This window comes from Phyllobates terribilis, unplaced genomic scaffold (genome assembly GCF_046119375.1).
Source record: "Phyllobates terribilis strain yellow unplaced genomic scaffold, ASM4611937v1 Scaffold_13__5_contigs__length_258822181, whole genome shotgun sequence".
Classification (NCBI taxonomy): domain Eukaryota; kingdom Metazoa; phylum Chordata; class Amphibia; order Anura; family Dendrobatidae; genus Phyllobates; species Phyllobates terribilis.
This window is the reverse complement of record NW_027362773.1, coordinates 169,480,343-169,505,158: the sequence shown is the minus strand read 5'-3', so window position 1 is coordinate 169,505,158 and position 24,816 is coordinate 169,480,343. Positions and strand designations below refer to the sequence as shown.

Sequence of the window (24,816 nt, the reverse complement as noted above, 5' to 3'; positions counted from 1 at the left end):
TGTGTACACACATTACATTACTGATCCTGCGTTACCTCCTGTATTATACTCCAGAGCTGCACTCACTATTCTGCTGGTGCAGTCATTCTGTACATTACATTACTGATTATGTATTATACTCCAGAGCTGCACTCAATATTCCGCTGGTGCAGTCACTGTGTACATACATTACATTACTGATCCTGCGTTACCTCCTGTATTTTACTCCAGAGCTGCAGTCACTATTCTGCTGGTGCAGTCACTGTGTACATACATTACATTACTGATCCTGAGTTACATGCTGTATTATACTCCAGAGCTGCACTCACTATTCTGCTGGTGCAGTCACTGTGTACATACATTACATTACTGATCCTGAGTTACATCCTGTATTATACTCCAGAGCTGCACTCACTATTCTGCTGGTGCAGTCACTGTGTACTTACATTACATTACTGATCCTGAGTTACATCCTGTATTATACTCCAGAGCTGCACTCACTATTCTGCTGGTGCAGTCACTGTGTACACACATTACATTACTGATCCTGAGTTACATCCTGTATTATACTCCAGAGCTGCACTCACTATTCTGCTGGTGCAGTCACTGTGTACATACATTACATTACTGATCCTGAGTTACCTCCTGTATTATACTACAGAGCTGCACTCACTATTCTGCAGCTTCAAAGCTGCACAGAGCTTACATTTATGATTTGAATTCTGGGAGGTGTGAACTTTACAGCATTGTCTTCATAATAGGAGCTGAGCTGTTACATCCAGTATAGTATACTTTTACTCTACAAGCTTTTGGAATTTTTCAAACTAACAGAATTTTGAGTTCAGTTTTGTAATGGGTATGGAAGACAGTGTGTGCAGTTTACACGATCCTGCCTGATGCTGAAGGGTTAAGGTTAGTCAGGATCAGTGTCAGGACAGGGATGCTGCAGCTGTAAGGACAGGGATGCTGCAGGTGTCCGGATCAGTGTCAGGACAGGGATGCTGCAGCTGTAAGGACAGGGATGCTGCAGGTGTCCGGATCAGTGTCAGGACAGGGATGCTGCAGGTGTAAGGACAGGGATGCTGCAGGTGTCCGGATCAGTGTCAGGACAGGGATGCTGCAGGTGTAAGGACGGGGATGCTGCAGGTGTCAGGATCAGTGTCAGGACAGAGCTGCTGCAGGTGTCAGGATCAGTGTCAGGACAGGGCTGCTGTGGGTGTAAGTGTCAGGACAGGGATGCTGCAGGTGTCAGGATCAGTGTCAGGACAGGGATGCTGCAGGTGTCAGGATCAGTATCAGGACAGGGATGCTGGTTGTGTCAGGATCAGTGTCAGGACAGGGATGCTGCTTGTGTCAGGGTCAGTGTCAGGACAGGGATGCTACAGGTGTCAGGTTCAGTGTTAGGACAGGGATGCTACAGGTGTCAGGATCAGTGTTAGGACAGGGATGCTGCAAGTGTCAGGATCACGGTCATGACAGGGCTGCTGCGGATGTCAGGATCAGTGTCAGGACAGGGATGCAGCAGGTGTCAGGATCAGTGTCAGGACAGGGATGCTGCAGGTGTCAGGATCAGTGTCAGGCAAGGGATGCTGCATGTGTGATGACAGGGATGCTGCAGGTGTCAGGATCCGTGTCAGAACAGGGATGCTGCAGGTGTCAGGATCAGGGTCATGACAGGACTGCTGCGGGTGTCAGGATCAGGGTCATGACAGGACTGCTGCGGGTGTCAGGATCCGTATCAGAACAGGGATGCTGCAGGTGTCAGGATCAGTGTCAGACAAGGGACGCTACAGGTGTGATGACAGGGATGCTGCAGGTGTCAGGATCCGTGTCAGAACAGGGATGCTGCAGGTGTCAGGATCAGTGTGAGGACAGGACTGCTGCAAGTGTCAGGATCAGGGTCATGACAGGGCTGCTGCAGGTGTCAGGACAGGGATGCTGCAGGTGTCAGGATCAGTTTCAGGACAGGGATGCTGCAGGTGTCAGGATTATTGTGAGGACAGGGCTGCTGTGGGCGTCAGGATCAGTGTCAGGACAGAGCTGCTGCTGGTGTCAGGACCAGTGTCAGAACAGAGCTGCTGCAGATGCCAAGATCATTGTCAGGACAGGGCTGCTGCAGGTGTAAGGACGGGGATGCTGCAGGTGTCAGGATCAGTGTCAGGACAGAGCTGCTGCAGGTGTCAGGATCAGTGTCAGTACAGCACTGGTGTGGGTGTTAGGATCATGGTCAGGACAGAGCTGCTGCAGATGCCAAGATCAGCGTCAGGACAGGGCTGCTGCGGATGTCAGGATCAGTGTCAGGACAGGGCTGCTGCGGGTGTCAGGATCAGTGTCAGTACAGCGCTGGTGTGGGTGTCAGGATCAGTGTCAGTACAGCGCTTGTGTGGGTGTCAGGATCAGTGTCAGTACAGCGCTGGTGTGGGTGTCAGGATCAGTGTCAGTACAGCCCTGCTGCGGGTGTCAGTATCAGTGTCAGTACAGCGCTGCTGCGGGTGTCAGGATCAGTGTCCGTACAGCGCCGGTGTGGGTGTCAGGATAAGTGTCAGTACAGAGCTGGTGAGGCTGTCAGGATCAGTGTCAGTAGAGAGCTGGTGTGGGTGTAAGGATCAGTGCCAGTATAGCGCTGGTGTGGGTGTCAGGATCAGTGTCAGTACAGCGTTGGTGCGGGTGTCAGGATCAGTGTCAGTACAGCGCTGGTGTGGGTGTCAGGACCAGTGTCAGTACAGCGCTGGTGTGGGTGTCAGGAACAGTGTCAGTACAGTGCTGGTGTGGGTGTCAGGATCAGTGTCAGTACAGCGCTGGTGTGGGTGTCAGGATCAGTGTCCGTACAGCGCCGGTGTGGGTGTCAGGATCAGTGTCAGTACAGAGCTGGTGAGGCTGTCAGGATCAGTGTCAGTAGAGAGCTGGTGTGGGTGTCAGGATCAGTGCCAGTACAGCGCTGGTGTGGGTGTCAGGATCAGTGTCAGTACAGAGCTGGTGTGGGTGTCAGGACCAGTGTCAGTACAGCGCTGGTGTGGGTGTCAGGATCAGTGTCAGTACAGCGCTGGTGCGGGTGTCAGGATCAGTGTCAGTACAGCGCTGGTGTGGGTGTCAGGACCAGTGTCAGTACAGCGCTGGTGAGGGTGTCAGGATCAGTGTTAGTACAGCGCTGGTGTGGGTGTCAGGATCAGTGTCAGTACAGCGCTGGTGGGGGTGTCAGGATCAGTGTCAGTACAGCGCTGCTGCGGGTGTCAGGATCAGTGTCAGTACAGCGCTGCTGCGGGTGTCAGGATCAGTGTCCGTACAGCGTCGGTGTGGGTGTCAGGATCAGTGTCAGTACAGCGCTAGTGCGGGTGTCAGGATCAGTGTCAGTACAGCGCTGCTGCGGGTGTCAGGATCAGTGTCCGTACAGCTCCGGTGCGGGTGTCAGGATCAGTGTCAGTACAGCGCTGGTGCGGGTGTCAGGATCAGTGTCAGTACAGTGCGGGTGTCTGGATCAGTGTCAGTACAGAGCTGGTGTGGGTGTCAGGATCAGTGTCAGTACAGCGCTGGTGTGGGTGTCAGGATCAGTGTCAGTACAGCGCTGCTGCGGGTGTCAGGATCAGTGTCCGTACAGCACAGGTGTGGGTGTCAGGACCAGTGTCCATACAGCGCTGGTGCGGGTGTCAGGATCAGTGTCAGTACAGCGCTGGTGCGGGTGTCAGGATCAGTGTCAGTACAGCGCTGGTGTGGGTGTCAGGACCAGTGTCAGTACAGTGCTGGTGTGGGTGTCAGGATCAGTGTCAGTACAGCGCTGGTGTGGGTGTCAGGATCAGTGTCAGTACAGCGCTGGTGTGGGTGTCAGGACCAGTGTCAGTACAGCGCTGGTGTGGGTGTCAGAATCAGTGTCAGTACAGCGCTGCTGCGGGTGTCAGGATCAGTGTCAGTACAGCGCCGGTGTGAGTGTCAGGATCAGTGTCAGTACAGAGCTGGTGCGGGTGTTAGGATCAGTGTCAGTACAGAGCTGGTGCGGGTGTCAGGATCCGTGTCAGTACAGCGCTGGTGCGGATGTCAGGATCAGTGTCAGTACAGTGCGGGTGTCAGGATCAGTGTCAGTACAGAGCTGGTGTGGGTGTCAGGATCAGTGTCAGTACAGCGCTGGTGTGGGTGTCAGGATCAGTGTCAGTACAGCGCTGGTGTGGGTGTCAGGATCAGTGTCAGTACAGCGCTGGTGTGGGTGTCAGGATCAGTGTCAGTACAGCGCTGGTGTGGGTGTCAGGATCAGTGTCAGTACAGCGCTGGTGTGGGTGTCAGGATCAGTGTCAGTACAGCGCTGGTGTGGGTGTCAGGATCAGTGTCAGTACAGCGCTGGTGTGGGTGTCAGGATCAGTGTCAGTACAGCGCTGGTGTGGGTGTCAGGACCAGTGTCAGTAGAGCGCTGGTGTGGGTGTCAGGATCAGTGTCAGTACAGCGCTGGTGCGGGTGTCAGGATAAGTGTCAGTACAGTGCGGGTGTCAGGATAAGTGTCAGTATAGAGCTGGTGTGGGTGTCAGGATCAGTGTCAGTACAGCGCTGGTGTGGGTGTCAGGATCAGTGTCAGTACAGCGCTGGTGTGGGTGTCAGGATCAGTGTCAGTACAGCGCTGGTGCAGGTGTCAAGATCAGTGTCAGTACAGTGCTGGTGTGGGTGTCAGTATCAGTGTCAAAACAGCGCTGGTGTGGGTGTCAGGATCAGTGTCAGTACAGCACTGGTGCGGGTGTCATGATCAGTGTTAGTACAGTGCGGGTGTCAGGATCAGCGTCAGTACAGAGCTGGTGCGGGTGTCATGATCAGTGTCAGTACAGTGCGGGTGTCAGGATCAGTGTCAGTACAGAGCTGGTGTGGGTGTCAGGATCAGTGTCAGTACAGCGCTGGTGTGGGTGTCAGGATCAGTGTCAGTACAGCGCTGGTGTGGGTGTCAGGATCAGTGTCAGTACAGAGCTGGTGCGGGTGTCATGATCAGTGTCACTACAGTGCGGGTGTCAGGATCAGTGTCAGTACAGAGCTGGTGTGGGTGTAAAGATCAGTGTCAGTACAGCGCTGGTGTGGGTGTCAGGATCAGTGTCAGTACAGAGCTGGTGTGGGTGTCAGGATCAGTGTCAGTACAGCGCTGGTGTGGGTGTCAGGAACAGTGTCAGTACAGAGCTGGTGTGGGTGTCAGGATCGGTGTCAGTACAGCGCTGGTGTGGGTGTCAGGATCAGTGTCAGTACAGCGCTGGTGTGGGTGTCAGGATCAGTGTCAGTACAGAGCTGGTGTGGGTGTCAGGATCAGTGTCAGTACAGCGCTGGTGTGGGTGTCAGGATCAGTGTCAGTACAGCGCTGGTGCGGGTGTCAGGATCAGTGTCAGTACAGCGCTGATGCGGGTGTCAGGATCAGTGTCAGTATAGTGCTGGTGTGCGTGTCAGGATCAGTGTCAATACAGCGCTGGTGTGGGTGTCAGGATCAGTGTCAGTACAGCGCTGGTGTGGGTGTCAGCATCAGTGTCAGTACAGCGCTGGTGTAGGTGTCAGGATCAGTGTCAGTACAGCGCTGGTGTGGGTGTCAGGATCAGTGTCAGTACAGTGCGGGTGTCAGGATCAGTGTCAGTACAGAGCTGGTGTGGGTGTCAGGATCAGTGTCAGTACAGCGCTGGTGTGGGTGTCAGGATCAGTGTCAGTACAGCGCTGGTGTGGGTGTCAGGATCAGTGTCAGTACAGCGCTGGTGTGGGTGTCAGGATCAGTGTCAGTACAGAGCTGGTGTGGGTGTCAGGACCAGTGTCAGTACAGCGCTGGTGTGGGTGTCAGGATCAGTGTCAGTACAGAGCTGGTGCGGGTGTTAGGATCAGTGTCAGTACAGAGCTGGTGCGGGTGTCAGGATCCGTGTCAGTACAGCGCTGGTGCGGATGTCAGGATCAGTGTCAGTACAGTGCGGGTGTCAGGATCAGTGTCAGTACAGAGCTGGTGTGGGTGTCAGGATCAGTGTCAGTACAGCACTGGTGTGGGTGTCAGGATCAGTGTCAGTACAGCGCTGGTGTGGGTGTCAGGATCAGTGTCAGTACAGCGCTGGTGTGGGTGTCAGGATCAGTGTCAGTACAGAGCTGGTGTGGGTGTCAGGACCAGTGTCAGTACAGCGCTGGTGTGGGTGTCAGGATCAGTGTCAGTACAGCGCTGGTGTGGGTGTCAGGACCAGTGTCAGTAGAGCGCTGGTGTGGGTGTCAGGATCAGTGTCAGTACAGCGCTGGTGCGGGTGTCAGGATAAGTGTCAGTACAGTGCGGGTGTCAGGATCAGTGTCAGTATAGAGCTGGTGTGGGTGTCAGGATCAGTGTCAGTACAGCGCTGGTGTGGGTGTCAGGATCAGTGTCAGTACAGCGCTGGTGTGGGTGTCAGGATCGGTGTCAGTACAGCGCTGGTGCAGGTGTCAAGATCAGTGTCAGTACAGTGCTGGTGTGGGTGTCAGTATCAGTGTCAAAACAGCGCTGGTGTGGGTGTCAGGATCAGTGTCAGTACAGCACTGGTGCGGGTGTCATGATCAGTGTTAGTACACTGCGGGTGTCAGGATCAGCATCAGTACAGAGCTGGTGCGGGTGTCATGATCAGTGTCAGTACAGTGCGGGTGTCAGGATCAGTGTCAGTACAGAGCTGGTGTGGGTGTCAGGACCAGTGTCAGTACAGCGCTGGTGTGGGAGTCAGGACCAGTGTCAGTAGAGCGCTGGTGTGGGTGTCAGGATCAGTGTCAGTACAGCGCTGGTGCGGGTGTCAGGATAAGTGTCAGTACAGTGCGGGTGTCAGGATCAGTGTCAGTATAGAGCTGGTGTGGGTGTCAGGATCAGTGTCAATACAGCGCTGGTGTGGGTGTCAGGATCAGTGTCAGTACAGCGCTGGTGCGGGTGTCAGGATCGGTGTCAGTACAGCGCTGGTGCAGGTGTCAAGATCAGTGTCAGTACAGTGCTGGTGTGGGTGTCAGTATCAGTGTCAAAACAGCGCTGGTGTGGGTGTCAGGATCAGTGTCAGTACAGCACTGGTGCGGGTGTCATGATCAGTGTTAGTACAGTGCGGGTGTCAGGATCAGCATCAGTACAGAGCTGGTGCGGGTGTCATGATCAGTGTCAGTACAGTGCGGGTGTCAGGATCAGTGTCAGTACAGAGCTGGTGTGGGTGTCAGGATCAGTGTCAGTACAGCGCTGGTGTGGGTGTCAGGATCAGTGTCAGTACAGCGCTGGTGTGGGTGTCAGGATCAGTGTCAGTACAGAGCTGGTGCGGGTGTCATGATCAGTGTCACTACAGTGCGGGTGTCAGGATCAGTGTCAGTACAGAGCTGGTGTGGGTGTAAAGATCAGTGTCAGTACAGCGCTGGTGTGGGTGTCAGGATCAGTGTCAGTACAGAGCTGGTGTGGGTGTCAGGATCAGTGTCAGTACAGCGCTGGTGTGGGTGTCAGGAACAGTGTCAGTACAGAGCTGGTGTGGGTGTCAGGATCGGTGTCAGTACAGCGCTGGTGTGGGTGTCAGGATCAGTGTCAGTACAGCGCTGGTGTGGGTGTCAGGATCAGTGTCAGTACAGAGCTGGTGTGGGTGTCAGGATCAGTGTCAGTACAGCGCTGGTGTGGGTGTCAGGATCAGTGTCAGTACAGCGCTGGTGCGGGTGTCAGGATCAGTGTCAGTACAGCGCTGATGCGGGTGTCAGGATCAGTGTCAGTATAGTGCTGGTGTGCGTGTCAGGATCAGTGTCAATACAGCGCTGGTGTGGGTGTCAGGATCAGTGTCAGTACAGCGCTGGTGTGGGTGTCAGCATCAGTGTCAGTACAGCGCTGGTGTAGGTGTCAGGATCAGTGTCAGTACAGCGCTGGTGTGGGTGTCAGGATCAGTGTCAGTACAGCGCTGGTGTGGGTGTCAGGATCAGTGTCAGTACAGCGCTGGTGTGGGTGTCATGATCAGTGTCACTACAGTGCGGGTGTCAGGATCAGTGTCAGTACAGAGCTGGTGTGGGTGTAAAGATCAGTGTCAGTACAGCGCTGGTGTGGGTGTCAGGATCAGTGTCAGTACAGAGCTGGTGTGGGTGTCAGGATCAGTGTCAGTACAGCGCTGGTGTGGGTGTCAGGAACAGTGTCAGTACAGAGCTGGTGTGGGTGTCAGGATCGGTGTCAGTACAGCGCTGGTGTGGGTGTCAGGATCAGTGTCAGTACAGCGCTGGTGTGGGTGTCAGGATCAGTGTCAGTACAGAGCTGGTGTGGGTGTCAGGATCAGTGTCAGTACAGCGCTGGTGTGGGTGTCAGGATCAGTGTCAGTACAGCGCTGGTGCGGGTGTCAGGATCAGTGTCAGTACAGCGCTGATGCGGGTGTCAGGATCAGTGTCAGTATAGTGCTGGTGTGCGTGTCAGGATCAGTGTCAATACAGCGCTGGTGTGGGTGTCAGGATCAGTGTCAGTACAGCGCTGGTGTGGGTGTCAGCATCAGTGTCAGTACAGCGCTGGTGTGGGTGTCAGGATCAGTGTCAGTACAGCGCTGGTGTGGGTGTCAGGATCAGTGTCAGTACAGCGCTGGTGTGGGTGTCAGGATCAGTGTCAGTACAGCGCTGGTGTGGGTGTTAGGATCAGTGTCAGTACAGCGCTGGTGTGGGTGTCAGGATCAGTGTCAGTACAGAGCTGGCGTGGGTGTCAGGATCAGTGTCAGGACAGCGCTGGTGCGGGTGTCAGGATCAGTGTCAGTACAGCGCTGGTGCGGGTGTCAGGATCAGTGTCAGTACAGACCTGGTGCGGGTGTCATGATCAGTGTCACTACAGTGCGGGTGTCAGGATCAGTGTCAGTAGAGCGCTGGTGTGGGTGTCAGGATCAGTGTCAGTACAGCGCTGGTGCGGGTGTCAGGATCAGTGTCAGTACAGTGCGGGTGTCAGGATCAGTGTCAGTATAGAGCTGGTGTGGGTGTCAGGATCAGTGTCAGTACAGCGCTGGTGTGGGTGTCAGGATCAGTGTCAGTACAGCGCTGGTGTGGGTTTCAGGATCGGTGTCAGTACAGCGCTGGTGCAGGTGTCAAGATCAGTGTCAGTACAGTGCTGGTGTGGGTGTCAGTATCAGTGTCAAAACAGCGCTGGTGTGGGTGTCAGGATCAGTGTCAGTACAGCACTGGTGCGGGTGTCATGATCAGTGTTAGTACAGTGCGGGTGTCAGGATCAGCATCAGTACAGAGCTGGTGCGGGTGTCATGATCAGTGTCAGTACAGTGCGGGTGTCAGGATCAGTGTCAGTACAGAGCTGGTGTGGGTGTCAGGATCAGTGTCAGTACAGCGCTGGTGTGGGTGTCAGGATCAGTGTCAGTACAGCGCTGGTGTGGGTGTCAGGATCAGTGTCAGTACAGAGCTGGTGCGGGTGTCATGATCAGTGTCACTACAGTGCGGGTGTCAGGATCAGTGTCAGTACAGAGCTGGTGTGGGTGTAAAGATCAGTGTCAGTACAGCGCTGGTGTGGGTGTCAGGATCAGTGTCAGTACAGAGCTGGTGTGGGTGTCAGGATCAGTGTCAGTACAGCGCTGGTGTGGGTGTCAGGAACAGTGTCAGTACAGAGCTGGTGTGGGTGTCAGGATCGGTGTCAGTACAGCGCTGGTGTGGGTGTCAGGATCAGTGTCAGTACAGCGCTGGTGTGGGTGTCAGGATCAGTGTCAGTACAGAGCTGGTGTGGGTGTCAGGATCAGTGTCAGTACAGCGCTGGTGTGGGTGTCAGGATCAGTGTCAGTACAGCGCTGGTGCGGGTGTCAGGATCAGTGTCAGTACAGCGCTGATGCGGGTGTCAGGATCAGTGTCAGTATAGTGCTGGTGTGCGTGTCAGGATCAGTGTCAATACAGCGCTGGTGTGGGTGTCAGGATCAGTGTCAGTACAGCGCTGGTGTGGGTGTCAGCATCAGTGTCAGTACAGAGCTGGCGTGGGTGTCAGGATCAGTGTCAGGACAGCGCTGGTGCGGGTGTCAGGATCAGTGTCAGTACAGCGCTGGTGCGGGTGTCAGGATCAGTGTCAGTACAGACCTGGTGCGGGTGTCATGATCAGTGTCACTACAGTGCGGGTGTCAGGATCAGTGTCAGTACAGAGCTGGTGTGGGTGTAAAGATCAGTGTCAGTACAGCGCTGGTGTGGGTGTCAGGATCAGTGTCAGTACAGCGCTGGTGTGGGTGTTAGGATCAGTGTCAGTACAGCGCTGGTGTGGGTGTCAGGATCAGTGTCAGTACAGAGCTGGCGTGGGTGTCAGGATCAGTGTCAGGACAGCGCTGGTGCGGGTGTCAGGATCAGTGTCAGTACAGCGCTGGTGCGGGTGTCAGGATCAGTGTCAGTACAGACCTGGTGCGGGTGTCATGATCAGTGTCACTACAGTGCGGGTGTCAGGATCAGTGTCAGTACAGAGCTGGTGTGGGTGTAAAGATCAGTGTCAGTACAGCGCTGGTGTGGGTGTCAGGATCAGTGTCAGTACAGAGCTGGTGTGGGTGTCAGGATCAGTGTCAGTACAGAGCTGGTGTGGGTGTCAGGATCAGTGACAGTACAGCGCTGGTGCGGGTGTCAGGATCAGTGTCAGTACAGCGCTGGTGCGGGTGTCAGGATCAGTGTCAGTACAGAGCTGGTGTGGGTGTCAGGATCAGTGTCAGTACAGCGCTGGTGTGGGTGTCAGGATCAGTGTCAGTACAGAGCTGCTGCGGGTGTCAGGATCAGTGTCAGTACAGCGCTGGTGTGGGTGTCAGGATCAGTGTCAGTACAGCGCTGGTGTGGGTGTCAGGATCAGTGTCAGTACAGCTCTGGTGTGGGTGTCAGGATCAGTGTCAGTACAGAGCTGGTGTGGGTGTCAGGATCAGTGTCAGTACAACAGTGCTGGTGTGGGTGTCAGGATCAGTGTCCGTACAGCGCTGGTGTGGGTGTCAGGATCAGTGTCAGTACAGCGCTGGTGTGGGTGTCAGGATCAGTGTCCGTACAGCGCTGGTGTGGGTGTCAGGATCAGTGTCAGTACAGCGCTGGTGTGGGTGTCAGGATCAGTGTCAGTACAGCGCTGGTGCGGGTGTCAGGATCAGTGTCAGTACAGACCTGGTGCGGGTGTCATGATCAGTGTCAGTACAGAGCTGGTGTGGGTGTCAGGATCAGTGACAGTACAGCGCTGGTGTGGGTGTCAGGATCAGTGTCAGTACAGCGCTGGTGTGGGTGTCAGGATCAGTGTCAGTACAGCGCTGGTGTGGGTGTCAGGATCAGTGTCAGTACAGCGCTGGTGTGGGTGTCAGGATCAGTGTCAGTACAGCGCTGGTGTGGGTGTCAGGATCAGTGTCAGTACAGCGCTGGTGTGGGTGTCAGGATCAGTGTCAGTACAGCGCTGGTGTGGGTGTCAGGATCAGTGTCAGTACAGCTCTGGTGTGGGTGTCAGGATCAGTGTCAGTACAGCGCTGGTGTGGGTGTCAGGATCAGTGTCAGTACAGCGCTGGTGTGGGTGTCAGGATCAGTGTCAGTACAGCGCTGGTGTGGGTGTCAGGATCAGTGTCAGTACAGCGCTGGTGTGGGTGTCAGGATCAGTGTCAGTACAGCGCTGGTGTGGGTGTCAGGATCAGTGTCAGTACAGCGCTGGTGTGGGTGTCAGGATCAGTGTCAGTACAGCGCTGGTGTGGGTGTCAGGATCAGTGTCAGTACAGCGCTGGTGTGGGTGTTAGGATCAGTGTCAGTACAGCGCTGGTGTGGGTGTCAGGATCAGTGTCAGTACAGAGCTGGCGTGGGTGTCAGGATCAGTGTCAGGACAGCGCTGGTGCGGGTGTCAGGATCAGTGTCAGTACAGCGCTGGTGCGGGTGTCAGGATCAGTGTCAGTACAGACCTGGTGCGGGTGTCATGATCAGTGTCACTACAGTGCGGGTGTCAGGATCAGTGTCAGTACAGAGCTGGTGTGGGTGTAAAGATCAGTGTCAGTACAGCGCTGGTGTGGGTGTCAGGATCAGTGTCAGTACAGAGCTGGTGTGGGTGTCAGGATCAGTGTCAGTACAGAGCTGGTGTGGGTGTCAGGATCAGTGACAGTACAGCGCTGGTGCGGGTGTCAGGATCAGTGTCAGTACAGCGCTGGTGCGGGTGTCAGGATCAGTGTCAGTACAGCGCTGGTGCGGGTGTCAGGATCAGTGTCAGTACAGCGCTGGTGTGGGTGTCAGGATCAGTGTCAGTACAGAGCTGCTGCGGGTGTCAGGATCAGTGTCAGTACAGCGCTGGTGTGGGTGTCAGGATCAGTGTCAGTACAGCGCTGGTGTGGGTGTCAGGATCAGTGTCAGTACAGCTCTGGTGTGGGTGTCAGGATCAGTGTCAGTACAGAGCTGGTGTGGGTGTCAGGATCAGTGTCAGTACAACAGTGCTGGTGTGGGTGTCAGGATCAGTGTCCGTACAGCGCTGGTGTGGGTGTCAGGATCAGTGTCAGTACAGCGCTGGTGTGGGTGTCAGGATCAGTGTCAGTACAGCGCTGGTGTGGGTGTCAGGATCAGTGTCAGTACAGTGCTGGTGTGGGTGTCAGGATCAGTGTCAGTACAGCGCTGGTGTGGGTGTCAGGATCAGTGTCAGTACAGCGCTGGTGTGGGTGTCAGGATCAGTGTCAGTACAGCGCTGGTGTGGGTGTCAGGATCAGTGTCAGTACAGCGCTGGTGTGGGTGTCAGGATCAGTGTCAGTACAGCGCTGGTGTGGGTGTCAGGATCAGTGTCAGTACAGCTCTGGTGTGGGTGTCAGGATCAGTGTCAGTACAGCGCTGGTGTGGGTGTCAGGATCAGTGTCAGTACAGCGCTGGTGTGGGTGTCAGGATCAGTGTCAGTACAGCGCTGGTGTGGGTGTCAGGATCAGTGTCAGTACAGCGCTGGTGTGGGTGTCAGGATCAGTGTCAGTACAGCGCTGGTGTGGGTGTCAGGATCAGTGTCAGTACAGCGCTGGTGTGGGTGTCAGGATCAGTGTCAGTACAGCGCTGGTGTGGGTGTCAGGATCAGTGTCAGTACAGCGCTGGTGTGGGTGTCAGGATCAGTGTCAGTACAGCGCTGGTGTGGGTGTCAGCATCAGTGTCAGTACAGCGCTGGTGTGGGTGTCAGGATCAGTGTCAGTACAGCGCTGGTGTGGGTGTCAGGATCAGTGTCAGTACAGCGCTGGTGTGGGTGTCAGGATCAGTGTCAGTACAGCGCTGGTGTGGGTGTCAGGATCAGTGTCAGTACAGCGCTGGTGTGGGTGTCAGGATCAGTGTCAGTACAGCGCTGGTGTGGGTGTCAGGATCAGTGTCAGTACAGCGCTGGTGTGGGTGTCAGGATCAGTGTCAGTACAGCGCTGGTGTGGGTGTCAGGATCAGTGTCAGTACAGCTCTGGTGCAGGTGACTTTGTCTAATTTACTGAATAAACTTTTTGCTGCTCCATCTACAGCTTCACTCTGCTGCTTCCTACAGACTTCCTGCTGCCCCCCATCCCTTCTGATCACTCCTTGCAATGTAATTAATATCTGATTAAATAGTCGCATATTAGAGCAGGAAATCAATCTCGCCAACAAGTGGATAAAAATACATCTCCGCTAAATATAAACTAATAATCACTAATTGGACAGATGACAAATGTTACAATGGAGACAACACGACAGAAAACTACAGAGAGAAGACCTAAGATCCTTGAAGACTATTTATCTCACCGCAGTCCATATCCCGCACCCACCGCAGCGGGCAATCCCTGCACCCACCACAGCGGGCAATCCCTGCACCCACCGCAGCGGGCAATCCCCGCACCCACCACAGCGGGCAATCCCCGCACCCACCACAGCGGGCAATCCCCGCACACCTCAGTGGCCAATCCCCGCACCCACCACAGCGGGCAATCCCCGCACACCTCAGTGGCCAATCCCCGCACCCACCACAGCGGGCAATCCCCGCACCCACCACAGCGGGCAATCCCCGCACACCTCAGTGGCCAATCCCAGCACCCACCACAGCGGGCAATCCCCGCACACCTCAGTGGCCAATCCCCGCACCCACCACAGCGGGCAATCCCCGCACCCACCACAGTGGGCAATCCCCGCACACCTCAGTGGCCAATCCCCGCACCCACCGCAGTGGGCAATCCCCTCAACCACCGCAGCGGCCAATTCTAGCACCCACCACAGCGGGCAATCCCCTCAACCACCGCAGCGGGCAATCCCCTCAACCACCGCAGCGGGCAATCACCGCATCCACCACAGCGGCCAATTCTAGCACCCACTGCAGTGGGCAATCCCCTCAACCACCGCAGCGGGCAATCACTGCACCCACCACAGCGGCCAATTCTAGCACCCACCGCAGTGGGCAATCCCCTCAACCACCGCAGCGGGCAATCACCGCATCCACCACAGCGGCCAATTCTAGCACCCACTGCAGTGGGCAATCCCCTCAACCACCGCAGCGGGCAATCCCCTCAACCACCGCAGCGGGCAATCACTGCACCCACCACAGCGGCCAATTCTAGCACCCACTGCAGTGGGCAATCCCCTCAACCACCGCAGTGGGCAATCCCCTCAACCACCGCAGAGAGCAATCCCAGCATCCACCGCAACTGGCAATCCCTGCACACTCTAGCGGGCAATCACCACACCCACCGCAGCAGGCAATCCCAGCATCCACCGCAGCTGGCAATCCCTGCACACTGTAGCGGGCAATCACCGCACCCACCGCAGCAGGCAATCCCAGCATCCACCGCAGCTGGCAATCCCTGCACACTGTAGCGGGCAATCACCGCACCCACCGCAGCGGGCAATCCCAGCATCCACCGCAGCTGGCAATCCTTGCACACTGTAGAGGGCAATCACCGCACGCACCGCAGCGGGCAATCCCAGCATCCACCGCAGCTGGCAATCCCTGCACACTGTAGCGGGTAATCCCAGCACACCGCAGCGGCCAATCCCTGCACACCGCAGCGGCCAATTCTAGCACCCACCGCAGCAGGCAATCCGCGCACCCACCGCAGCGGGCAATTACCGCACCCACAGCAGTAGGCAATCCCCGAACCGACGGCAGTTTCCACCCACATTGGTCCAGAATCCTTTGTGGCGTTTCAGCTTCTGATTTGGGAAATAATCTCCAGATTTATTGAGGTATTTATTTCTGACATTGGGGATGCTGAATTTTTGTTGTACTGGGGTAGCTTGACACAAATAATACAGGACTCTGCACATGGCAGCTGTAACCTGCGGGTCAGAGGGTCACTGTGCCAGTGTGATTCAGTGACTCCCACCCTGTGCAATAAGCACCAGATGTGGGGAGGATATAATGAAGTGTACGGCGTCTGCAGTCACTAGAAAAAATCTGGGTAATCTGTGGAGATGATATGGGAGTAATAACCAGATGTGGACAGGAGCTCGCGGGGGCGCTGCAGCACTATTCACTCTCTAACATCACCAGTAATGAGCCGCGCTATATCATCACAAGTCCTCCCGTGTTACAATGTCATTAATACAGTTTATTCATCTACACACGTTAATTTAGCACAATGTATATCTGCCAGTACTGGTAATTGCATGTATGTGCGGTATACACTGCCATGTGTGATATAGGTCATGTAGGTGCGGTATATACCATGAGATATAGGTCATGTAGAGATATAGGTCATGTAGAGATATAGGTCATGTAGGTGCGGCATATACCATGAGTGATATAGGTCATGTAGGTGCGGTATATACCATGTGTGATATAGGTCATGTAGGTGCGGTATATACCATGTGTGATATAGGTCATGTAGGTGCAGTATATACCATGTGTGATATAGGTCATGTAGGTGCGGTATATACCATGTGTGATATAGGTCATGTAGGTGCGGCATATACCATGAGTGATATAGGTCATGTAGGTGCGGTATATACCATGTGTGATATAGGTCATGTAGGTGCGGTATATACCATGTGTGATATAGGTCATGTAGGTGCAGTATATACCATGTGTGATATAGGTCATGTAGGTGCGGTATATACCATGTGTGATATAGGTCATGTAGGTGCGGTATATACCATGTGTGATATAGGTCATGTAGGTGCGGTATATACCATGTGTGATATAGGTCATGTAGGTGCGGTATATACCATGTGTGATATAGGTCATGTAGGTGCGGTATATACCATGTGTGATATAGGTCATGTAGGTGCGGTATGTACCATGTGTGATATAGGTCATGTAGGTGCGGTATATACCATGTGTGATATAGGTCATGTAGGTGCGGTATATACCATGTGTGATATAGGTCATGTAGGTGCGGTATATACCATGTGTGATATAGGTCATGTAGGTGCGGTATGTACCATGTGTGATATAGGTCATGTAGGTGCGGTATGTACCATGTGTGATATAGGTCATGTAGGTGCGGTATATACCATGTGTGATATAGGTCATGTAGGTGCGGTATATACCATGTGTGATATAGGTCATGTAGGTGCGGTATATACCATGTGTGATATAGGTCATGTAGGTGCGGTATGTACCATGTGTGATATAGGTCATGTAGGTGCGGTATATACCATGTGTGATATAGGTCATGTAGGTGCGGTATTTACCATGTGTGATATAGGTCATGTAGGTGCGGTATATACCATGTGTGATATAGGTCATGTAGGTGCGGTATATACCATGTGTGATATAGGTCATGTAGGTGCGGTATATACCATGTGTGATATAGGTCATGTAGGTGCGGTATGTACCATGTGTGATATAGGTCATGTAGGTGCGGTATATACCATGTGTGATATAGGTCATGTAGGTGCGGTATTTACCATGTGTGATATAGGTCATGTAGGTGCGGTATATACCATGTGTGATATAGGTCATGTAGGTGCGGTATATACCATGTGTGATATAGGTCATGTAGGTGCGGTATATACCATGTGTGATATAGGTCATGTAGATGCGGTATGGCTACATTCTTGCTGTCATTCCTCCGCTGACGTAGTCTTGCTTCTGACCCTATATACCGCACGACCCGGGGCATGGATGGTGATAACCCACATGTCACATTACCAGCGCTCCCACCTTCCCCATTACCTGTAGTGGTTCCCATTGTGGAGTTTCCCAAATAAAACCAGAGCTGTGAAGCCCCTCTATCAGTGACACCATGGGGTGACTATAAGTGTATTAATGGGTGTTACCTGTGAGCGGCACCTCTCACATAATGATCCCCGAGACGTAGCCAACAGTCCCACCCCAAACACCAGGTCTACCTTCTGGAGAGATACAGGAGCCGATTCATTGCTTCACGTGCCACAATGATCTAGACACTGGCTTGACGCTGTGAGCCGGCTACCTGCCGCTGCGCTCCACCAGCCGCGTCCGCACTCAACATCTTGTATTCATTACATGTGTCAGATCCAGCGGCCAGGAAGACCCCCGAGTATTCCACAGCTCGTACACAGCATTTCACAGAGCGGCGGTACGTAACACTGGGGGCACACATCACACATGGGGCACACAGCGGGGGTCTGTGACTTACATGAAGTGGCTGTCCTTCCACTGCTCAGAGCTGCGTTCTGCTATGACGCCGGTCAGAACTTCAGAACTGGATGGCATACCAATTCTCACACCGTCCCAAGCCACAAGGAGCCAATGTCACTGCCGAAAAACCAGAGCCAGTTAATAATGTCCAAGCGTCAAGACCAGTCAGATATATTCAGCCAGAGCATCCTGCTGCGCTGAGGGGTTTCCTAGGCCTAGGAAGCAGTGCGGAGCTACAGTGCACCCCAAAGTTCTGGGTTAAGAAGAAGGGCGAGTCTGAAGGGTAGAAGGAAACCCCGATATACAGTGCAAGGGCCCTGGGTATCCCAGTAATTTAGGATCACAGCATATGTCCTAGGCCTAGGGAGCAGTACCCCAGTCTTCTATATCATTCCAGCAATGCAGGACCCCTGAGTCCGGTAGTATTCTGGTCCCTTCGAGACCTGAGGATATCCCCGAGTTCTGTCCCCCCCAGAGCCGTGCCGGACCCCTGCATACCCCTGCCGCTCCAAGACTCACTGAGAGCCAGCAGTCAGTCCGAGCATGATGCCACGGGGAGAGAGAGTCTACGTCCCGAGCAACACTGGGGCATTGTGGCTACTCTCACACTTGACAGTAAGTTATGAGTCCTTTGTGAGCTCAAGGGAAGGAAAACAGAGATCGGAATTTGGCAGGAAAATATAATACAGAATTCTCCTGTCTGTGGAACCTGCAGCTTTTTCTCCCCCTTTGGTGGAAACAATCAAGCATTGTTGAGAAAAAAAGAAAAGCAAGTTTGACAGATGAAATATAGTGAGGCCCCTTTTAGGAAAACAGTAAACAAAAGCAGCATTGAGGGGCCGATCCCCAGCGTTACTCTGTATAGATAGAGGAGCTCAGAGCGCCGGCCCCACAAAAACCACTGTCAATTCTCCCACACTTCCCATTAACCCCTGCACTGCCGCCGCCCGAGAGAACTGTCTGCCAGGGAAAGCGAAAGGGTTAACGCCACCAGATGAATACGAGAGGATGCCAGAGGCAGAATATCGCGCTCTTTTTTTTTTACAGAAATTAGATACAATAAGTCGCTAAAAGAGACTCAAAGTGAAAGACAAGCCAAGAGAAGTGTCATTGTTAGCTATAAAGGGCTAATTCTGTGCGCGACAGGAAGACTCGGACACTGGAGACCGCTCTATAGAAATATGAAAGGACGGAAGCCATTGCTGGGGGTCTCGCTCTCCCTCCAGCCCGGTCCTAAGTGAGGTCATTGCTGGCATGGGAGAAGAGACTAAACGTGTCCTCCTGCCGCTTTGGACATCTGGACAGAAAGCAAACACTGGGCTATTTTTTGCTCATTGCTGAAGAGCCCACAGAGCGGGTCCGGGGGGCTGCGGCTGTAGGGGGCTGCAGCGGGCTGCGGTTGCGGGGGGCTGCGCCTCTGCTCAGGTCTGAGAATAGTGAATAATGGAACAAGTCTATTTCATATTTCTGGCCCTCATCAGGCAGATAAGGTTCATGGACATGACCTCAACAACCAGAGCATCACTTTTTGGTCAGATTTTTTTAGGTTTTGTTTTTTTTTTTAACCTTTTTTTTACGTTAGTTTTTCCAGGTCTTTTAGAGAAGGATCTAGAAAAACATCCACACTCAGAAGATATTGTAGTCTGATAAAAAAAAACTCATTATACCCCAAAAGACGACAAATATCACAGCGTTCAACATGATGTAAATATCATGCAAAAAAAAAAAGATAATAAAAATGCATCAAAAAGCTGCGTAATTTCAGAAAGGTTCGAGAACATGATTAAAATAGGAGATGCTCAGTCTGTAATAAACCTGGTTTCTATTTTGCACTGTTCCTGATTTCTGGACGCAGCCTGCAGTGTAAAGAATGGAAGATTTGGTTGTCATGGCTACAGCCTGTATACATCTGTACTAGATTCCGAGAGAAACTAAACCTGCTGCTGAGTGATACAGTGTATATGACGATAGTCAGCACGGGCGAGGGGAGGACTGGTATCTACGGGTAATACCCCATTAGTACGGGCGAGGGGAGGACTGGTATCTACGGGTAATACCCCATTAGTACGGGCGAGGGGAGGACTGGTATCTACGGGTAATACCCCATTAGTACGGGCGAGGGGAGGAATGGTATCTACGGGTAATACCCCATTAGTACGGGCGAGGGGAGGAATGGTATCTACGGGTAATACCCCATTAGTACGGGCGAGGGAAGGACTGGTATCTACGGGTAATACCCCATTAGTACGGGCGAGGGGAGGACTGGTATCTACGGGTAATACCCCATTAGTACGGGCGAGGGGAGGACTGGTATCTACGGGTAATACCCCATTAGTACGGGCGAGGGAAGGACTGGTATCTACGGGTAATACCCCATTAGTACGGGCGAGGGGAGGACTGGTATCTACGGGTAATACCCCATTAGTACGGGCGAGGGGAGGACTTGTATCTACAGGTAATACCCCATTAGTACGGGCGAGGGGAGGACTGGTATCTACGGGTAATACCCCATTAGTACGGGCGAGGGGAGGACTTGTATCTACGGGTAATACCCCATTAGTACGGGCGAGGGGAGGACTTGTATCTACGGGTAATACCCCATTAGTATGGGCGAGGGGAGGACTGGTATCTACGGGTAATACCCCATTAGTACGGGCGAGGGGAGGACTGGTATCTACGAGTAATACCCCATTAGTACGGGCGAGGGAAGGACTGGTATCTACGGGTAATACCCCATTAGTACGGGCGAGGGGAGGACTGGTATCTACGGGTAATACCCCATTAGTACGGGCGAGGGGAGGACTGGTATCTACGGGTAATACCCCATTAGTACGGGCGAGGGAAGGACTGGTATCTATGGGTAATACCCCATTAGTACGGGCGAGGGGAGGACTGGTATCTACGGGTAATACCCCATTAGTACGGGCGAGGGGAGGACTTGTATCTACGGGTAATACCCCATTAGTACGGGCGAGGGGAGGACTTGTATCTACGGGTAATACCCCATTAGTACGGGTGAGGGGAGGACTTGTATCTACGGGTAATACCCCATTAGTATGGGCGAGGGGAGGACTGGTATCTCCGGGTAATACCCCATTAGTACGGGCGAGGGGAGGACTGGAATCTACGGGTAATACCCCATTAGTACGGGCAAGGGGAGGACTTGTATCTACGGGTAATACCCCATTAGTACGGGCGAGGGGAGGACTTGCATCTACAGGTAATACCCCATTAGTACGGGCGAGGGGAGGACTTGTATCTACGGGTAATACCCCATTAGTACGGGCGAGGGGAGGACTGGTATCTACGGGTAATACCCCATTAGTACGGGCGAGGGAAGGACTGGTATCTATGGGTAATACCCCATTAGTACGGGCGAGGGGAGGACTGGTATCTACGGGTAATACCCCATTAGTACGGGCGAGGGGAGGACTTGTATCTACGGGTAATACCCCATTAGTACGGGCGAGGGGAGGACTTGTATCTACGGGTAATACCCCATTAGTACGGGTGAGGGGAGGACTTGTATCTACGGGTAATACCCCATTAGTATGGGCGAGGGGAGGACTGGTATCTCCGGGTAATACCCCATTAGTACGGGCGAGGGGAGGACTGGAATCTACGGGTAATACCCCATTAGTACGGGCAAGGGGAGGACTTGTATCTACGGGTAATACCCCATTAGTACGGGCGAGGGGAGGACTGGTATCTACGGGTAATACCCCATTAGTACGGGCGAGGGGAGGACTTGCATCTACGGGTAATACCCCATTAGTACGGGCGAGGGGAGGACTTGTATCTACGGGTAATACACCATTAGTACGGGCGAGGGGAGGACTTGTATCTACGGGTAATACCCCATTAGTACGGGTGAGGGGAGGACTTGTATCTACGGGTAATACCCCATTAGTATGGGCGAGGGGAGGACTGGTATCTACGGGTAATACCCCATTAGTACGGGCGAGGGGAGGACTGGTATCTACGGGTAATACCCCATTAGTACGGGCGAGGGGAGGACTTGTATCTACGGGTAATACCCCATTAGTACGGGCGAGGGGAGGACTGGTATCTACGGGTAATACCCCATTAGTACGGGCGAGGGGAGGACTGGTATCTACGGGTAATACCCCATTAGTACGGGCGAGGGGAGGACTGGTATCTACGGGTAATACCCCATTAGTACGGGCGAGGGGAGGACTTGTATCTACGGGTAATACCCCATTAGTACGGGCGAGGGGAAGACTGGTATCTACGGGTAATACCCCATTAGTACGGGCGAGGGGAGGACTTGTATCTACGGGTAATACCCCATTAGTACGGGCGAGGGGAGGACTGGTATCTACGGGTAATACCCCATTAGTACGGGCGAGGGGAGGACTTGTATCTACGGGTAATACCCCATTAGTACGGGCGAGGGGAGGACTTGTATCTACGGGTAATACACCATTCTTTACACTGCAGGCTGTACACAGAAAATGGAAAATAAGTTTATACTAAAAAAATATATATTTACACACAGGAGCTTTATTCACACATCATTTATAGTAACATTGTCCTGAGGGATTGTCAGGGCCTGCTGGGGGTTGTAGTTTCACCTCTGCGGGGAAACAGATCAATGGAATAAGGAAAAAGAAGAGGGGAAAGTACAAATGGCCATTGGTGGGTTTTGAAATACCAGAACATTTTCCTTCAGGCCAAATCTTCCTACAGGATAAGTCCTAAATAAAAAAGGGGGTGAAGCAGAGTGGGAACCCCTGGCGTCCACGGCGGCCCTGCCATGAGTCATTTGCCGCGAGCCTGCCGGGACCCCGGTAATGAGTGTGAGGTCATGCTCGGCTCTGCTGAGCAGCGCTGCCTGCTCCTCTCCCGGGTGGCTCAGCAGCACAACGCCACTTTCCACGTCAGCCTGATTGAGTGTCTATGAGTTCGCCAGATGCCAATTGTTCGGGGCTATGAGTGACGTGACGGCTCAGACATGACTAGCAGCAGCGCGCTGAAAACCATATGCGTTCAGCCAATTCAGTAATTGTTCGAGAAGGACCACAAAGCAATAAAGTCCCAGTTCGGATCGAATGACACAGGCCTTGCACATCATTTGGAAAACATGAAGCTGCTGCTGCTGCTGCTACACCCATGTACAGCGATCAGTGAGCGTGTGTCAGTCTGGACGCCAGACAAGCCGCTCCTCCGGCTCCAGAAGAAGAATACAGATTCCTGATGAGATGCTAAACTAAATATTAGCAGGTAATATCAGGGGCCGCGCTCCGCCGCCGACCAGTCAGCAATGCTCCAGCCACTGATGCCAACGCCTTTGGCCTTTCTTGAGTCAACATCACGTTGCGAAGAAGATAAAGGTTTTACCTCTTTGATTATACAAAGTATCACATTGTGGTTTACAGAAGGTCACCCCGTCGTTACACAGACCCTGTATATTAAATCCGATGAAATGGCGAGCCCTGATTATTTGTGCAATCCGCAGTATCCGGGGGCTGGACAGCGTACAGACTCTGCAGAGCGTATATAGCTGCTGTATCCGCTATTATTACAGCCACCATTATCTACTAGGTCATCGCTGGAAACCAAACCAGGCGCATTCTACCTAAAGGGGAAGATTTCTCTATAGGTTCAGTTATAGGAATCACCACCATATACAGTGTCAGATCTACTGCAATAACAAAACAGGGAATGCCACTGAGAACTAGCACAGTCTGAATAGGGCCCTAGACAGGACATGGAGCGCATGGTTCTATTTTCCCATACTGGATCGATGTGCTGCTCTTTTCTGAGTATGTCATACGCATTGTAGAATGAAGATGTGTTCTAGGTTTTACTCTATGATTTCTGGTGAACACGGTGAGTATGGCTGGAAACAAGCGCCGATGGCAGAGCCGTGCTAGGACGTCTATCCTAATGGATGCAGAGCCGTGGTATAGGACGTCTATCCTAATGGATGCAGAGCCGTGGTATAGGACGTCCATCCTAATGGATGCAGAGCCGTGGTATAGGACGTCCATCCTAATGGATGCAGAGCTGTGGTATAGGACGTCTATCCTAATGGATGCAGAGCCGTGGTATAGGACGTCCATCCTAATGGATGCAGAGCCGTGGTATAGGACGTCCATCCTAATGGATGCAGAGCCGTGGTATAGGACGTCCATCCTAATGGATGCAGAGCTGTGGTATAGGACGTCTATCCTAATGGATGCAGAGCCGTGGTATAGGACGTCCATCCTAATGGATGCAGAGCCGTGGTATAGGACGTCCATCCTAATGGATGCAGAGCCGTGGTATAGGACGTCCATCCTAATGGATGCAGAGCTGTGGTATAGGACGTCTATCCTAATGGATGCAGAGCTGTGGTATAGGACGTCTATCCTAATGGATGCAGAGCTGTGGTATAGGACGTCTATCCTAATGGATGCAGAGCCGTGGTATAGGACGTCCATCCTAATGGATGCAGAGCCGTGGTATAGGACGTCCATCCTAATGGATGCAGAGCCGTGGTATAGGACGTCCATCCTAATGGATGCAGAGCTGTGGTATAGGACGTCTATCCTAATGGATGCAGAGCTGTGGTATAGGACGTCTATCCTAATGGATGCAGAGCTGTGGTATAGGACGTCTATCCTAATGGATGCAGAACCGTGGTATAGGACGTCTATCCTAATGGATGCAGAGCTGTGGTATAGGACGTCTATCCTAATGGATGCAGAGCTGTGGTATAGGACGTCTATCCTAATGGATGCAGAGCTGTGGTATAGGACGTCTATCCTAATGGATGCAGAACCGTGGTATAGGACGTCTATCCTAATGGATGCAGAGCTGTGGTATAGGACGTCTATCCTAATGGATGCAGAGCCGTGGTATAGGACGTCTATCCTAATGGATGCAGAGCTGTGGTATAGGACGTCTATCCTAATGGATGCAGAGCTGTGGTATAGGACGTCCATCCTAATGGATGCAGAACCGTGGTATAGGACGTCTATCCTAATGGATGCAGAGCTGTGGTATAGGACGTCTATCCTAATGGATGCAGAGCTGTGGTATAGGACGTCTATCCTAATGGATGCAGAACCGTGGTATAGGACGTCTATCCTAATGGATGCAGAGCTGTGGTATAGGACGTCTATCCTAATGGATGCAGAGCTGTGGTATAGGACGTCTATCCTAATGGATGCAGAGCTGTGGTATAGGACGTCTATCCTAATGGATGCAGAGCTGTGGTATAGGACGTCTATCCTAATGGATGCAGAGCTGTGGTATAGGACGTCTATCCTAATGGATGCAGAGCTGTGGTATAGGACGTCCATCCTAATGGATGCAGAGCTGTGGTATAGGACGTCTATCCTAATGGATGCAGAGCTGTGGTATAGGACGTCTATCCTAATGGATGCAGAGCTGTGGTATAG

General features: G+C 53.1%; 1 protein-coding gene across 7 annotated transcripts in view; it reads right to left on the bottom strand.

Annotated features, from left to right (window-relative positions):
- The window catches only part of LOC141174230 (transcription factor Sox-6-like), a 454,128-nt gene that overhangs the window by 143,057 nt on the left and 286,255 nt on the right, over nt 1-24,816 (bottom strand). For 6 of the 7 annotated variants that reach the window (XM_073659057.1, XM_073659054.1, XM_073659055.1 and 3 more), the window contains one exon: nt 17,406-17,524. The exons of the other annotated variant lie outside the window; for it this stretch is intronic. In XM_073659057.1, the coding sequence (XP_073515158.1) occupies nt 17,406-17,482 (77 nt within the window). In that variant the 5' untranslated portion in view covers nt 17,483-17,524. The remainder of the gene's footprint in view (nt 1-17,405; nt 17,525-24,816) is intronic. 7 annotated transcript variants of the gene reach the window in all.